Raw genomic sequence first — 17,844 nt, 5'->3', positions numbered from 1 at the left:
AGCACAACCAAGGCTCAGTTTTGGCCAAGGCATGCTCCTGAAAGTATAGTTCTTTACTCTAGAAACTAGGACTGTGCAGTGATTTGGATTCAAAAGGGAAAGCCAATTTAGAGCATTTGTAATACCTTATGTACATAATACCTTTCAGAACCTCCTTAATTCAGATATGTCACACGAGCTCAGGAAAAGTATACAGTTCCTTTAACTGTCATGTTGGTGACAAGTGTTACATGAGCATCCATGTGGGCTCTGAATGACATTTACTGCTTCAGATCTGGAACACTGCTCAGGGTGCTGCCACCTTTTCTGCATTATTTGCATGGACATCCAGAGTCCTGCAGTAAATGCATATGTATGTACAGAGATAGTTGCTAATGTTTATCACCTTTATAAAAACTCTGATGTGGCTACATATCAATAGTAACACAAGTGGCAAATGAGATAAAGGACACTTTGGATTTATCTTCTGTGCCACTGGTTTTGCAACTCAAACGCCCAGCAAACCTTGGGCCAATACCCAAGTGTCCATAAAGCCTGCTTGTTTGCGTAGACAGCATTTTCTCCAGACAACCAATGGGGAGAACAACAAAACAACAAAAACTGGAGGCTCCTCACTGTTCTTGCTGCATTAGGGGAAAGTAGGGTCATAGCCACTCCTCTGTTCAGCAGGATAGGATGTGGAAGAAAGAAGCTGTCATGGTCTTCACTTCTGGAGATTTGGGGCAGGGGGTGGGGGAGTGGAATCCCAGAGGCAGAAAGCAGGATGAGGTAACATAGGAGCTCCCACCAGGGGAAGATGACTACCTCTGCAGCTCAACAGGAACTGCTGTAAAACTGTCATGCAACATTTTCTCTAGAGCAGGAATGGAGCTGATTTACATGTGGAGTTAATTGGCTCAGTCTTCAAGACTGATAGGCACTCCACAGCATAAGAAGGGGCATAAGCCAAAAGGCAGACAAGAAATTAAAACACAGGACTGATTAGAATATCATGGAACAGAAGCGTCCAATGCCCGTCCTCATTCAGAAAGAGTTTTAAGTCCACATTGCAGTTAAATATATATTTAATAAGCAGGAAGCTCTAGATGCATTTCATGACTGTGAGGGTCATCAGAGGGCTGGGTGCTTCTTAGGAAGTTTATGTGCCACTATTGTTGACCCTGCATGTCAGACATGGCTCCTTCAGCTTTTATCTAGAGAAGGACTGTCTCCATTGCGGTGTCTCCTGTCAGGCAGCCCGTGGGACAATTTTCTTATGCAGAGCTTTACAGTGGAAGCTTTTCTCATATGCCTTTGGTACAGGAGGACTGTCCAAAGGTTTCTGTCTGAGTTGGAAATGAACCTGAAAGAGAAAAAAATCACTGAAATGCCATCCAGTGAAAAGTGACAGTACATATTGTATCATCTCTGCCAGATGGAAGCTTGTCATATTCCCCTTTTTCCCATTTGGAAACACAATAATTAGACAAGGTCTTGTGGACAAATTCAAAAAGAAACACAAAACTAGCAGTAAAACAACAAGGGAGAACATATATTTGCCAACTTTCCATCAGTGAGTCAGGAGGACTGCATTCCAGGAAAGTCATCAATATATTTTGTTGATTGATTGATTGATCATATTTGTATAGCTGCTCGTCTCACAAGAAAGTGACTCTGGGCGGTGTACAACACTCAATTGAAAGAACCAAGAAATACATATAAAACCATCATTAAAACTATAAAAACTATAAAAACACACAAAACAGGAAAGAATGATGTTTTTTTATTTATTGATGCATATAAGTTATTATATAGGTTTTTTTAGAAGAGCTTAATGATCTCTAGATTGATAGTGCATTATTTTTGTTTACAAAACTATACACTTAGCGCTAAGATTTAGATTTTGATGTAACTAAAAAATACATTTATAGTCTTTTATCAGAAAGAGACTGGACCAATAAAAGATGTAAGAGACATTTCATTCTTTGGGACAAGTAATGATAGTAAAACTTATTTCCAGATTTGGGCATATTGCTGATAAAATGGGAAACAGCAACAGATTTCCAAATGCTCTGATAAGTGCCAGGAAGCTGGACCTAGGTGTAACATTAAGTATAAAGATAATTGATACGTAAGAGAAATGTAGGGAGGATTCTCACGTTAGATTTTTTTCCCCCTTCCAGTATGGAAAAAGGGTACCCTTCTTTTGGGCTGGAAAGATATTGCCCATTTCCACAATATTTCCACTAATCAAGATTCCAAGACCTGTTGCAGTTGAGGAAATACAGATACTTTCCTCTTTTTCCTTCCCTACTGTACTTCATGCTTAATACTGGAAGTGGGAGAATTGTATTTTCTCTTTCCTTCAGTACTCACCAGTGAGGGCTCAGCTGGGCCAACAGTCACCATCATGGTCTGGGGTTGGTAACCATCTGCTGATGCAGTAACTTTATAGTTACCAGGCAATAGCAACCTAAAGTAGTCACCATGTTCACCTACAAGAAAGAAGAGGATGCTGAAACATGCAGATGATAAAGGCTCAGTTTGAAGATGAGGAAGCCTAGAAGAACAAAATTCTGGCTAGTACCATAATTTAGCCAGTGGAACTGGAATGAGTGAATTACTGATCCATCCACTGATACTCACTCATGTGGTAATTTTTTAGTCAGTGACCAAGTGTCATTGGATGGTAAGTTATCAGAAGAACAACTAAACCAACATCTTGATTAGTTGGTTGAATCACACAAGAAGATGCTTCTAAGGAAACCATGGCTCTGTTCAAATATTCAGCCTGAATGCAGAGGAGCACAAACATGGAGGTGGCTAAGGGCACACATGGAAATCCTATGTTTTATGGACATCTTCCCCATTCATGCTTCATCATATGAAGGTCTAAATGTCTTCAGTTCAACATCCATGGAATTCTTGGATGCCATTTGAGCTTTCACGTGTTCAAGCTGAATACAGCATATGTCAGTGGTTGTAAAGACCAGATGAGTAAACAATCCCAGGGGTGAAGCAAGCTTTTCCTTGCCCTTCATGGCTCACAAATCCACTCAAACACTAGGCAGTGTATCTTTTGGAAAGACACAAACACAGTAACCAAGAAAAGCAAGATCTGTACACAAAGTTTCTCAGGAAAAAAAACCCTGACCTGGTTAAAACTCAAGTGTGTGTGTGTGTGTGTACATGTACATACATACACACCTATATATATGCATGCTGCATTGGAAGTCAAGCAGTTGGCCTTTGAAGAAATAGAAAAGGAAAAAACTCCTACAGCTGTGTGGGTTCTAGATAGTGAAATGCAACTTAGGGGAGTCAGAACCCTTCAGCCACATTTTTTTAAGGTTAACTCTTGGCTTAGATGCCTAAACATTAATAAAAATACCACAAATTCCAAAGTGGGACAGAAGAAGCTCCTGACTACTCACATGTATACTTCACACAAAACACATATAGTATATACTCTAAGGCTAATGGTGCAATACTGCAATATTAGACATTCCCTGTATTGGAACTATGCCAGACAAGAACAGTGAGCTTTCCTCAACTTGATGCCCTCCTATGGTGTTAGGACTACAACTTTCAGAATCTCCAGAACGGGACTTCTGACTGCAAAAGTCCTCCCAACACATCTGGCAGGCACCAGTTTGGGAAGGGCTTTCATAGGTTTAGGTCTAATTTCTGACCTTGTTTACTAAATTCTAGCAAATTATTTTTTCGTTCAAATTACAGCTGTGGTAAATGCCAATGAAATCAATTTAAGCACCTTTAAGAAAAGAGCTCTAGCTTGTGTTAGGCTGAGTACCAACCTGTAGTGACATCATGACCAATTCCTTCCACAGAAATGACAGCTCCTGCAAGTTTGTTGTTGTTCTCATCTGACACCAGGCCTTTGATGCCCTGGTGAATCTGCACAACAGAAACACTGAATAGTCTTAGGACTGTTGTTGTTGTTGTTAGTTGCCATCAAGTCGTTTATGACTCATGGCGACCCTATGTATAACAGAACAAAATGCTGTTTGGTCTTGCGCCATACTCCTGACTGTTCCAATACTAGGACTACGGTATTTAGGAAGAGTACAGCAACAAATCTTTTTGTCTCGAGCTTCAGCAGTGACGGGGCTTCTTTAGTGTCTTCTCCCACTCTCACAACGATGAGCCCAGTGATAAAACACAGATGTGGTCTGTGCAGAAGCTCCCAGGTTCATTCCCCAGCAGTTCCAGAATAGACAGATTGGGAAATACCTCTGTCTGAAACTCTGGACAGAATTCCAGAGTTTCCACATACAATATTCTAGATTCACTTATTGATCCCTTTGGATGAACAAGAAAAAAATTGAGTCCACACATCTCTGCATCAACATAATGAAAAAGCATATCTAATCAGGGTTGTATTATCTCTAGAAAGAGTTAAGAAAAATTGGGAGAGGTGCTAGGAGAATTGGGGGATGTGCATGGGCCAGTGGGAAGGAATTGGTAAGATTGGGAGTGGTGCAGCAGTGGTGGGAAGGCACTGGGAGGTTTGGAGCAGTGTAAGAGCTAACAGGAAAGCACTGGGAAGACTGGTGGAAGTGTGCAGCAGTGACAAGAAAGCACTGAAAAGGTGGGAGTGCAAGGTCTGGTGAGAAACATACTTTTGCGCATATTCAAAATGGTAAATAGGCTTTTTTATGCATATTCAAAAGTACCTTAAGATTTAATGGACAATTAGGTTTAACAGAGGCCCCTTCCCCCACCCAAAGAGTAGTGGTATACATAGCAAATTTGACACTGGGAGCAGATCATTTTTAACACCCCCCTCCTCCAACACTGCTGTACTGCACTGCTGACTGCCAAACAGCTGATCGATGTGCCAGCAGCAGCAACCCAACTGCACACCCACCACTGGCCCTCCAGATAGCCTCCTTGTCATCCCCAGGTTGCCAGAAAATGCACCCACTTATTGCCTGTACCTAGGGCTGACCAGCCCCATTGCCCTACCCTTGGTATGCCACTGCCAAATAGCCCACTAAATCAAGGGTAGCATCTTACAAGCATGGGAGGAAGAAGTGGTCAACTTTAAAAAAGGCTTGCCAAAAATCAGGATGACATTGTGGCTTAATTTTGTTACCTCCTCTATGTAGGTGATAAGGGCCTCCCGATTTGCCAGCCATTCAAATTCCAGCTCCTCCTGTGGTGGGAATTTGTTGCAGCTCAGTTCAAGGGTAATTTCAAAGCAGTTGGTGTGCAGGTAGTTGAAATCCTGCATCCCTAAAATACAGAGAAAGCTGGAGATATATAATATTTAATCTGCAATGTAATTCCTAACCAGACGAGTCTTCAGAATGGTTCACAAATCAACTAAGTAAAATAATAAAACAATAAAGTATTGATTTTGAGGAAGCAGCAAACCAAGGTGCATTAGAAACAAAACAATAGAAACCTAACAAATAGCAGGCCATCACAGAAACCTGAAGGGCTAGGAAAAATGCATTGAAACTAAACTGTTTTTATAATTCAGTTGAATGTATTCAAAGAACTGAGTATCTTTGGCCAGGGAACCCCTGATAAAAAGTCTTAAGCATCCCTTTGAGCAATATGACGCCAACTGAAAGGATGTAGAAAAGGGCCTCTCCTGATGACTTGATATCTGAGTATGGGGACTGGAGATAGGCATCAAATACTATAGAAGGGCACCAAACTGGGGAACTTTTGTAATCATTCTGCAGGCCATTCCTCTTACACAATGGGATATTTCGAAGTCTTCTCTCCAAAATATACCTCCTACTCTTATTCTCTTGTGTTATCACCCCCTTTGCCTTACCCTTGCTGAGTGAGTACCAGGACGCCCCATTAGTGATGCCATCAGTGAAGAAGTCTCCACAGTTTGTACCCCGATGCATCCATCCGTGGGCATAGGAATAACCTTTGGCCAACTGGAAAGAAAGTGTCAAGCTGGTCATATATTTTCACCTGTCCCAGTTCACTCACATTGCAAGGTAGAAATAGACTCTAGATCTAAACAGGGAAAAAAGAAGACCTTAATATCACCTTTGCAATATTAGTGTCCTTGTTTCTCATTAAGAAAACCAGTCCCTTTATATTGTGTGGCAGACTCAATGCTGTTCACAGCAAAAGAAGAAACAAACATAAACACAGCATACAGTGAAAGAGCCAAAGTGTTAGAAGATAAGAAATTGCTTTGCTCAGTGGAAAATGTTAGTTTTCGAAGAGATATTTATTTATTTATTTTCTATCCCGCCTTTATTATTATTATAAATAACTCAAGGTGGCGAACATGCCAAATACTCCTTCCTCCTCCTATTTTCCCCAGAACAACAATCCTGTGAGGTGGGTTGGCTGACAGAGAGTGACTGGCCCAAGGTCACCCAGCCAGCTTTTCTTAGCCCTTTTAAAAACCATTCAAGCTGGTTATCATTATTATGCTTGTGAAATTAAATTTTAAAAAGTATTATTTGTATACGTTCTGAACCTCCTGCCCTTCACATTATTTATTTATTTATTTATTCATTAAACCAATTTATATAGCTGCCCATCTCACCACAAGCAACTCTGGGCAGCATACAACAAAGTAAAAAACAGTCAATAAATACATTAAAAAACAAAAAACAAACTAAAACAAAAATAAAGATGTTAACAATAATAAATATTAATAAAATAAATAAATATTAAATCATCCTGGGTTACAGCATTTTGAGAAATGGAAGAAAAAGTATATTTTCTCAATCTTTTATATTCCTCTGTTTTTTCCCCTGCTTAACTTAAAGAAACCAAAATGTAATTTTTCAACTTTTGGGGGAGCTATTCCAACAACTTGTTGATTTGGGTCGTACTTTTCTACTTCTACAACTCTCAATTATTATTTTCAGATGCATAAGATCAAAATTATATACAACTGTACAAATGTATAACTTTGTATGGAGGAATTATACCACCAGGTTTATCTTTACTTCTTTTCCTAGCGATAGCCCAGAACTTCCATTTTGAAATCTGCCTTTTTTGCAGCTTCCTGGTTATCCACTGCCAGTTCAGGGTCCATCAAACTATAGTTATTATTTATTTAAAACAGTTTTATTCCACTATGCTCCACAGAGCTCTACATAGCACATAGCAAATAAAAATAAAAGCAAAAATATAAAACAAAAAACAGCATCTGATAAGCTTAACAGCAGCAGAATAATAATACTTAACATTAAAAATAGCAATTAATAGAATCAGGGGGAATATACTGAAAGCTCTCCTAAAAAAGAAAAGTCTGCACTACATTGAGGAAGGTTGTACATGAAACAATCCTAATTCTTTCTACTGCGTAGGAGTTGGTTTCCTTGCATTTTTTTTTCCTCTTGAAGTTTGTCCTCTGTCTTTCTCCTGGTAGAGCTCCAGGACTGGAAGTGATCCACTCTGAGAGAAGAACTGGTGATGAGTAAGAGTTTCATTATTGCAAAAAAGCACAATTCAGTGCTGTACTACACAAGATATATTGCAATACTAGTCATCTGGCCTGAGGATCAAGTTGAGAGCTTCCAAAGCAAATTGGACAAACACTCTTAGTACTAAATATATACAATGTCTTTGGTATTATTATTTACAACAGAACTAGTTGCTTCATACCAATTCCAGAAAAAGAATCAGGGAATCAGAACTAAAACACAGAACTGATCATTGGTCATCTCTGGGATGTGATATAAAGTGTATACCACAGTATTCACAGCAGCCGCACACAATTTGCATTTTAAGCTTTCCCCCCATCTTATTAGAGTTTCTTCACTGGTCATGTTGTTGTTCAGAACACATCCTCTTTGTAATTCTAATTTTACTATCCAATTGGACACCTCAGTTACAATACTAGGGATTCATCCACATGTCTGATTGCCACAGTGTAAAGATAGCCCATTAACTATTAATTGACATGAACACATGATGCCTCAACCAGTCTCCAGCCTTCCATGAAGACCACCTCCACTCATCTTTCTGTGTTTCAGTTCAGAAGTGGCATTTTTCTGTTTCTCCCAGCATAAGCTGTGCTGGTAGTCTGCCACAAATTGTTCTGAGATAAGTTTAGGGAAGGAGGCTGGCCTGCTGCTGTTGGTCACCTGGGGCTATTGCAGGCATGCCTCAGTGTGGTTGCTGACCACTGAGTTTTAGGGGCATTGCCTTGCTCTCCCACAGTGCCAAAAGCCATATCTCCCATTTCTGTTTCAACCCATGGGTGGCAGGGAAAGTGGGAAGAGGAAGAGGAAGAGAGAAGCAGGGTTTTTTGGATGCCAGTTCTCCAGGCACTAAAATGACCCACTTTTCCCTAAGAAAGGTACAAAGGGGGAAGTTCTATGGGATCAGAGAACAGGCAGAAAAGGAGTCATTTTCCTCCTCTTTCCTTCATACCACCCATGGACAGAGAAGGAGAAGTGGTCTTTTGGTGCCAGTTTCTCCTGGACCCATTTTTGGATTCACTCTCACCATGGAAGTTCTGCTCTACCACAGTGATGCCACCTGAAGAGGCACTTCCCCTCATCTCCTAGTTGTCCATTTCTCCATGTACTGGCACTGCAGTGCCAAAGCTGCAAAGAGACCATCTTATACATACTGTATCCAGCAATCTTTTGGAAGACTGCTGGACATGTATAAATACAACTAGATAAATATTTTAAATGCCTCACAGTGGTTTTGGCACCATAGCATTGAAGCCATGGGGAAGGAGGGTGTTTTAAGCAGTGTACAGCATGTACCTGGGAGAAGCAGTTCTGTCACATGCATTCACACAGGAAAGGGTAAAAAGACCCACTTTTCTTCCTCTACTCCCTCATGGCAAGTGGTCAGGAGAATGGGTGGAAAGAAGGAGGGGCTAGCTCTCTTCTCTCCTCCTCCTACGACTTCTCTTGCCATGAGTGGCAGGAGAACAAGGGGGAGAAATAGGGGAGGTTGGCTTACTTGCTGCCAGTTCTTTGACCCTATCCATGGTCAAAGATAACTAGCAACAGAAGAGGCATTACCATCCTAATTCTCTCCTCCCCCAGGATCTCAGTGTGGATAGAACCCCTATTCTGCTTCATTCCCAAGACAAGATATTTGTCCAAAGTATAGTCACTCTTAAGCTGGTATACTTTTCTGTCATTTCTACACTGGTCATGTTGTTGTGCAGAACAGCCTGAGGTCAGTTTAGATGTGAGGGTAGCTAGCATCAAATGATCTCCTAAAAGAGAACCTATGTTTTGTACATACCTTGATTTGGGTTCATCACATCTTGCTTTTATCTCCCCTGGCATTTCTCACCTTTCTGAAGAGGATATCATCAGGTGTGGGGGTGCTATTTGTACGCCAGCCACGACTTCTCTGTTCACTGAATTTGTCATAGGGATAATTGGCAACTACAGCTCCACCATGAAGATTGGCTGAGAGAATAAAATTGTAACTCTTCATCCACTGAATTACAGCCAATGTCTCTGGTTCCACCTGTGAGAGATACAGAAAATACCAAGCCAGATGCGCAACCTGATTCTCAGTACTCCTAATTTGCTCCAGACTCACAGCACTGTCCTCCTGGGAACATACCCAGAATGCAGATGTAGAAATGCATAAATGAGTGCATTCTCAATCTCAGAACTCTCTGGCCTTGGAAATTATTATGGAAATTATCAAGTGCCCATTTACAGAATCCTGTAAATCCATCTCTTTATGCTTGCACTGATTGCCAGTTGGTTTCTGGGCACAGTTCAATGGGTTGGTGATTACCTTGAAAGCCCCAAATGGCCAGTCCAGAATGTCTGAGGCATTGCCTCCTCAACCACCAGCCTTGCCTGCCTGCTTATTAAGATCAAGATGGGAAATCCTTTTCTTGGTTTCACATATCATAGAAACGTTCTTGATCAGAATGAGACACAAAGAACACCTCTGAAGCAGGAATGTCCTCCATCCACGTTAAAAAAATGTTGGCAGAATTTTAATCTGCCAGACCAAATTAGCTTTATTGGAGAAGAGTGGGTTATCTGACTTTGTCTTGCTCATGTTTTCTCTCTTAATGTTGCAATGTTAATATTGTAAAACACCTTGAATATCTATTAAATATTCAACACATGAGTATCTAACTAATAAGCAGTGGGGAAAGATCTTAAGTGCACACTAACTCATAATCTGACTTCCTTCCTTCCTTCCTCCCTCCCTCCCTCCCTTTCTCTGGTTATTGGAGTCTATTAGTAGTTAAAATTACATGTTGCATGAATCCAACCACCACTATGGTCTGCAAACTTAATGGCTTAGCATGGCTAACCGATTGTGGTTTATTTAGTGAATTATGCCTAAACAAACCATGGCTTAGTACAACATGTGAACCTAGTCATGAATTTGCGTTTTAGAAACTGGGAGACTGTGAGTTCTAGTCCTGCCTTAGGCACAAAAGCCAGCTGGGTGACCTTGGGCCACTCGCTCTCTCTCAGCCCCAGGAAGGAGACAATGGTAAGCCACTTCTGAAATCTTGCCCAGAAAACTGCAGGGACTAGCCTAGGCAGTCACCAGGAGTCAACACTGACTCGAAGGGATGCATGCGCATGAGCACACACACACACATAATGGCAAAAGCAAGTTCAGATGTGCAAAATTTATATTCATCCTAGTCCTATTTAATGCACATAGGACTTCACATGACCAGCATCAGAAGTGATGGCCCTGCTAGGTTCCTAGCAGTTGTTTAAGAATTTGGGAACCAAATCTGAATATGTTAGTTTTACATATCTAAGTATACAGGTAGAGACCCAGACAAAATGTGACTCTTCTTCCTGTGTTCCAAAGGAGTATGGTCCAGGGAGTATTAAACCACTTGTTTTTTCTCCAGATATAATTTGACTCTTAGAGAATAGTGAAGAGAATGACAAGAAAGTAGGAGGAAGTAAATTCCTGCAGTATTATAAGGAGCCAGTGACACACATTACAAAGTGATCACTAGTTTCTACAACCACATGACCAGGATGGATGAGTGGATGAAATGTAAGTGGATACACACATAACTTGAAAGGGGTGAAATGGCTGGTGTTACCTGGCTTTCCCAATTATCTGGCAAAGGGATGTGATGATTGGGTCCACCCTGTTTCTCATTGTAATACATGATGGTGTTGAGGTCAGGAAAATTACGGTTAAGGTCAACTCCATTGGCGTTGTTTCTCCCAGTGAGGTAGCCTAAGGAACTTTGGTTCTAGAAGGAGAATAATGCATTTTTGTGTAAGCTTTAGAGATGATTAAGTAAATACCAAGTTTTAGCTCAACTCTTGAGTCATCTGTGGGGGATAAGCATTTCAGAAAAAATAAGAAATCCTTCAGGAGTTTCTGGATTTCAGGATGCTAAGAATAGTTGCCAGATATTTATTGAGCAGGGTCTTCTGATACAGCTTAGCATAGTGAGAATTCAACAAGCAATCCTAATTTAAAGATGATTATTTTTTAAGTAGCATCCCTTTTTCCTAAACACAATTGCATTTAATGCAGCTATGGTGCACACACACAAAATGAAAGATTGAAATTCCCATATTTTTATGGTCCAAGAATCTTAAAGCCAGTCTGAATTATAGGAATCAATTTTCCCCTGGGCTGGGGAATTGGCTGTTGCCTTTACTAATCAATGTCCCTTGTCCTGCTCAAGATCCTTTGCTGAAAGGACTGAGAAGTACTCAAAGTATCAGAACTGAAACGATGATTTCCAAAATGATGAATGGTCAGAACAGTTTGGAACTGTTAAATGCACTATTATAAATTAGAAAGGCTGTAATCTAGAAGTCCCCCAGTTGCTATGACTTTCCTCCAGTGAAAGCACAGTCCATCCTTTCAAGTGCAAGAAAGTGAAAGCAAGTTGGGCAATGGCATTCACTGCAATGTAATGCCCATTTCCCAATCACTGGAAAATGTGGAAGAAGATTTAAATTTATTTTGAAGATTTATGCTTTATTTTGAATTAGATATTGCTCTGCTTAGGTAGGTATTGTTGACATCAACTGGCACAAGCCCTATTTTTTCTAATTCTATCAATAGATACCAACAACAGAAGATTTTCTGCATTCAAAATATATACTCTACTTGTTACTACATAGTACTGCAGAATGTATCCTGCTAAATCAGATCAAGATCCAACTCTCTCACCAATGAGTTCCTAATAGTGGCAAATTATGCTTCCCTGAAAGATCACAAACAAGCAGTGGTGATATGGTTATATTCTATATTTGTCACCTGCATCTATTCTTAAGTATGGATTACCTTTTAACATAGAAGTTTAATTCAGCTGTTGCAATGAATAAAGTTTGATTTAGACCTATTGTCTGTGACTTTGCCTTTCCCAATTTGGTGTCTCCAGAAGTGCTGGAACTGGTTAAACATTCTGGAAATTGCACTTCCAACACATCCGGAGAGCATCAAACTGGAGAAAACTGGTCTTATGTGTGTTTCCCTTTTCACCATTCCTCTCTGCCTTTGCTGCCATAAAACAAACTTTTGTTATTACCATGAGTACTGAAATATGAAAGGAATGCTTGCCTGGTACCTGGGCAGCTGCAACTTCATATCCATCAGGGTTCATTGAAGGTAAAAGGTGAATGCGTGTTTCATGGATGAGCTGTGTAATGCGTTGGTTACCATGGCGGTACTCTTCACATAGGAACTCTGCAAGCTGGAGCAACACTTCCCGGCCTAGTACCTCGTTCCCATGCATGTTTGCCACATACTTGAATTCCGGCTCCACTGAGAAAGGGAGAGATTTGCTGACATTGGAACAAAGTAGATAGATTCAACACAATGGGGTGCTGATCCAAAAACATTCAGGTCAAGCAGAAGGGGGAAGCAGCATAGATTCCAAATTGGCATTCTATGATGATGAAACTCTAGCTGTGGCCTTTTGTGTTATGGAAAGAAGGTCATTGTGGGGTTAGGTGCTTCTTTGGACCACACGTTCACTGTCTCATGCGTCAGCCAGGGAGGCAAATTGCTGTCCCTCACACAGGACTTGAAGTACGGGGCAATAGACAGGAATCTGCGCTTCAAGAAAATGGGAAGAAGCAGTGCATTGTGTAAGAATGGTATGTATCCTGGGGGCAAATCTTTTCCTGTGATATACAGTAGGGTCCAGTCACAACAGTACAGTCAGGGTCTCTATTTCCTTATTTCATACTGTACATCCAAAGGCCCCTTCCACTGTTCCTTCAGCTTGTCTCTTGGAATGTCACATTCCAGCCTTCCAAAGCCTTATGGGAGTTAAACTAAACTGTAAAATCAAATCAGCTTGGCTTGGCCTCAAATTCTTTTATGTAAAACTGCTTCCCCCATAGATGGCCCCCTTAACTCTACATGCACCCTGCAGGATGCATAAAAACAATTCTTAGGTTCTGAAAAGGCTCCTTCTTCTCAGTTCCCCACAAACAGCACTATGAGGAGAAAGCGATTAAATTATATACAGAAGATGTCTCTAGAAGGGTTTGCTTGCTATGCTTGCAAACCTAGGTAGTCCTATTTTACCCCCCAAAAAACAAATGTATTTGTGTGGATTATGGGGGGGGGAAATCCAAATATATGTATATATAATAGACATCCCCTAATCAAACATGCAACCGATCCCAGCCTCTTTTTTCCCTATCCATTCCTCATCGGCTCTTTGTTCCTCTTCTTGTATCCCTAAGAATCATTGAACCAGGTGGTCTATGGGATTTTTTTACATGAGCTATAATGGCTTACCTGCTGATCTTGGTGGTAAGAAATACAAGATCAAATCCATTATCACTTTACTAGTCATTAGTATTATCTCTCTTGTAGGGTCAATGCATAGAGTAATGCATATCATCCTGGCAAATGCTGAACTTTGCAAATCAGAGAAATGAATGTTTACTAAATTACGTAAAATACAAATACTGCTCTTTGAAATAGATTTTGGGGTGTACAAGTATAAAAGGCTATAAAGTATCATAAAAATAAAAAGGTAGAAGTAAAAGGATTGGCTAAAGAGCTTTCATTAGTTGATCTGCTTAATGTAACTGATGAATTAACATGAGTTACAATGCCTGGTTGAATAAAAATATTTTTGCCTGACATTCAATGGATAGTGGTGACCCGGTAGGCTAGTCTTTCCCAATCTGGTGCCCTGCAGATGTGTTGAACTTCAGCTTCTTTAATTCCTAAATACACTGCTATGGGGAAGGTATTCATTAACCAGGATGCTTCTGATTGAAAAAGCTCTTTGCTTTAGCTAGAGGAGGTATACCAAGGGCCTCAACAGATGATCTTTGATCTTAGAGTTCTTGCTGCCTAATTATGAGTCTGGTGCCTGTATTTCCCTCTGTCATGGCATCAGCATGATGCAATGTCCAGCTCGGCTCCACTTATTCAGAGGTCTAGTCTATCAAAGTTACAATTTGCAACAACAGCACAAAAAGCTATTTGGGGGGTGGGGGGGATAGTGCAGGGAGAACTAGTCAAGGTTTTGTCATCTTCCAAGGTTAAATATAAATCTTAATCTAATTAGCTATGGTATTTTGTAGAATTAAAGTACAGCAGTAGAAAAAGATAGTTGGTGCTGAATCTCTGGAATTGGAACTAAATTTTACCTTGACTACAAGCCTCAGATGGTTGCTAGTACATATCTCTCAGTGCTGCGTGTGAAATGGAACAGAACCCGCTGAAGGGTCATGAGGCTCAATAAATGTTAAAACAATTATTAAAGAAGTCAGTGTCAACCCAAACCCTAGTTCTGTCCTGTGCAGCCCTCTTCCCCTTGACTTGACCAAACTTCCTGCTAGGAATGCCATGGCACTGGCTTGATTCCATTAGGTACAGAGATACCAGCACCATATTGAACCCAACTGTGCATTGGTCAGGCAGAGCAAAAAAGAAGCAACTCTTCAGCTATACAAAAGAGTTATACCTCTGGGCACACTTACTGGGCTCATGGATGCCAGGAGCGTCGCTGAATTCCAGCACATAGAGGTTGCGGCCCTGGACACTGCGCCCAATGCTGTACAGCCTGGTAATATAGGGGCATGAGCCCCTTACGTCGAACAGGGCTTGCACCAGCTCCTCATAGCGGTGATGGAGAAAGTTAATTGAGGCAGCCCCTCTCACCAAGAGAAGAACTTTTCCAAGGAACCAAAGCCACTGATACATCTTTCTCTGGATGGCAAGCTGCTCTTTGCAGGAGATGAAAACTGTGCAAGCTTGCTTCGTAATAGCAACTAAAATGCAAACTCAAACCAGCTCTCTCCAGTTTTACAGTCAAGTGCCAGCCCACTCCACCTGTGGTGGTGATAGTGGTGGGAGGGGAAGAATTTTTAATGCTGAGCTCTTCTCTTTGTGCTCTCCATACAGACATATACCACAGAGTTCTTGGAGCCAGAATCATTCAAAACTGCATGCTGAGATAGTTGTGTTGATTTCTGTTCATTTATTAACTGGAGGGTAAACAGGGGCCTGAAACTTCCTGGCTCTTCATGGTAGGACAGAGACCTGATCAAAATCTCTCAGATAAGAAGGGATATTCGGGAACTGTGACATCTTTCACTGGGGGTTTGGTTTCTGCCAGGACTCACTAGATTTCAACCCAGGAGCCCATTTTCAGCCACATGCCACAGCCCTTGCATACACAAAATGTAACAAAGCAAGCACCTCTGAGCATGTGCAACATGCTCTTCCTCTCCATGGTCCCCCTACATTCAGAAGTTAGGAGCAGTAAGGAGCATGTTTTATGACTCCAAAGCAGACATGGTGTCTGGCAGCTGTCTTAAGAACTGGCATTGGAACTGAAAACACTTTGATACTATAAATTTCCATGAACTGATGATATCCCACAAAAACAGTGCTTTAAACTAAACAGGGGTGGGTTGCAGACTAAATGCAATCTGGGGCAAAGGGCAATGCAAATGGTGAAGCGTTAGATTGGCTCAGCTCTTGGTCCTATGCTCAGTTTTGCTCAGGATCCAAAGCTCAGCTTCACTGTGGCTCCTTTTTCAAGGTACATTACGAACAGAGCTATTATATCTGGGCTTAAAAATCTGGAAGACAGTTCGATGGCAGCAAAGAGGTTCAGGAATCTCTCATTCAGCTTAGATACAATATTCTTAATTATTCATAAAAGGCCTGACAGTGTATCTTGACAATCAGACTGGAGACAAATGAGGGCTTTCAGTTGGCCAAGTTTTAAGCCAGGTGCAGTCTGCACTCTGACAGTATCTTTTGTTTGCTTTCATTTTTAGCACCTGAAAAGACAGTATAATTTGTCTAAATAAAATAGATTACGGAGAGACCCAAAAATAAGATGGTGGCCATTCTGAACTGAAGGAAAAACCAAAAATTCCTTTAAACTCCTAATCAAATGTTCCTCCTCAGTAAATGTATCACCAAAGTACATCCATCCATCTACTTGCTATAGCTTTTCACCATTTATATATCTTATAATTGTTTATTTTTCCCTGTGAAACATAACTACTTGATTAATTTTTAGATCCATACTCTTTTTTGCAGCATATAATGTTATATTTAACATTCACGGCAAATCATTCAGATTCTCAGCTATCAACAGCATCCCATGCTTACAAAAGTATTTCACATTTCCAGTCGATGTGGGTCCAGCTCACTACAAGCCTTTTTATTATATTTACTTTATTAATGATATTATAACAAATCAGGATAATTCTCATGTTCCTTTGAGTGCCACTCAAGTATATCCTATCATTCATTTTGTAACATCTCAAATTCAGCACCTATCAAAACACATATACTGAAAATATGTCTTCACACTGCTTAATATAATTGTGCTTGTAATGTTGATTCTTCAGGCTCATCTTTGTCATTTATAGAAGCTTTTTCGGCCCAATCAGCACAGAGGGCATTATGCAGCCTAGAATTAAGGAGCCCAATCCTGCTTTAGCCTGCAAAGTGGCAGACAAGGCATCATGAGATAAAGATATAAGATGTGGATTATGGGAAAAGGTAAAGCTCAAACAATACATCTTCAAGAAGGGTAGGATGCAGATAGCAGAATAGCACTGACTCAGGCTGAAAGGCAGGGTTTGCAGAAGTAATAAAATGCATGGATTGGCTACTCCGTTTCAGTATAATAAAATCTATCACATCCCTTCTCCCCTCTCTACAACTTCCACCCCAGAACAAACTGATCCTTAATAGCCAGGCTGTACACTACAATTGTATTTGTTCTGACCTACTTGACAGAGATGCTCAATTGATGGAATTAAACCAGGCATTCAGGAGACTAGACTACCCATCCAATACATAAATCAGTAGAATCAGATTGATTCCCAGGTGGATCTGTTACAAGACAGATGACAAAAACAGAGTAACAGAACACCAGTAGTTGTCACCTACAGCTCACTGCTCAAGTCCCTCAAACATATTATTAATAAACTACAATCCATACTGGACAATGACATTGTACTTTCTCAGGCACTGGATGACAGACCTATACTTGCCTACAAACAACCACTTAGCCTGAAGCAGATTCTCACAAGGTAATAGTAATCTGTCTCACATGTAGCCGTTTTCCCTTCCCCTGCCTCATCCCATTTTAAATTCTACATCAATTTAGCTGCTCCCTGATTCTGATGAAGTGAACTGTAGTTCATGAAAGCTTACATCTTTTAATAAAATCTACCAGACTCCTGATTTTTCCTCTCCCCCTTGTTATTTTCATTTTTGGAAGAAAGAAGCAACAATATTAAGACTTGGCAAAGTCAGTCATCAATCTCTAAATCACTTTCAAATCTTTCCAACGTAATTTGAAGGCACCCAATTATATTATTTAATTTGTAAAACAATTCAAAGACGGGAGTTGACCAGATCTTGAACTGAATCACCCATCTATTCAGCTTCGATGCATCCCCATTTTGA

General features: G+C 40.6%; 1 protein-coding gene across 1 annotated transcript; it reads right to left on the bottom strand.

Moving 5' to 3' along the window:
• Window positions 1–1,046: 1,046 nt before the first annotated feature.
• On the bottom strand, window positions 1,047–15,295 carry CPN1 (carboxypeptidase N subunit 1). Its single transcript, XM_063306970.1, has 9 exons — window positions 14,886–15,295; window positions 12,503–12,699; window positions 11,012–11,167; window positions 9,256–9,435; window positions 5,789–5,900; window positions 5,096–5,235; window positions 3,795–3,894; window positions 2,356–2,474; window positions 1,047–1,342 (listed from the first exon to the last, which is right to left on the bottom strand). The coding sequence occupies exons 1-9, from the start codon at window positions 15,106–15,108 to the stop codon at window positions 1,229–1,231; spliced, it is 1,341 nt and encodes a 446-aa protein (XP_063163040.1). The 5' UTR covers window positions 15,109–15,295; the 3' UTR covers window positions 1,047–1,228.
• Window positions 15,296–17,844: the final 2,549 nt, after the last annotated feature.

Source organism: Candoia aspera, chromosome 6, assembly GCF_035149785.1.
Source record: "Candoia aspera isolate rCanAsp1 chromosome 6, rCanAsp1.hap2, whole genome shotgun sequence".
NCBI lineage: Eukaryota > Metazoa > Chordata > Lepidosauria > Squamata > Boidae > Candoia > Candoia aspera.
The sequence above is the reverse complement of the archived record's forward strand: the minus strand, read 5'-3'. Positions and strand labels throughout refer to the sequence as shown.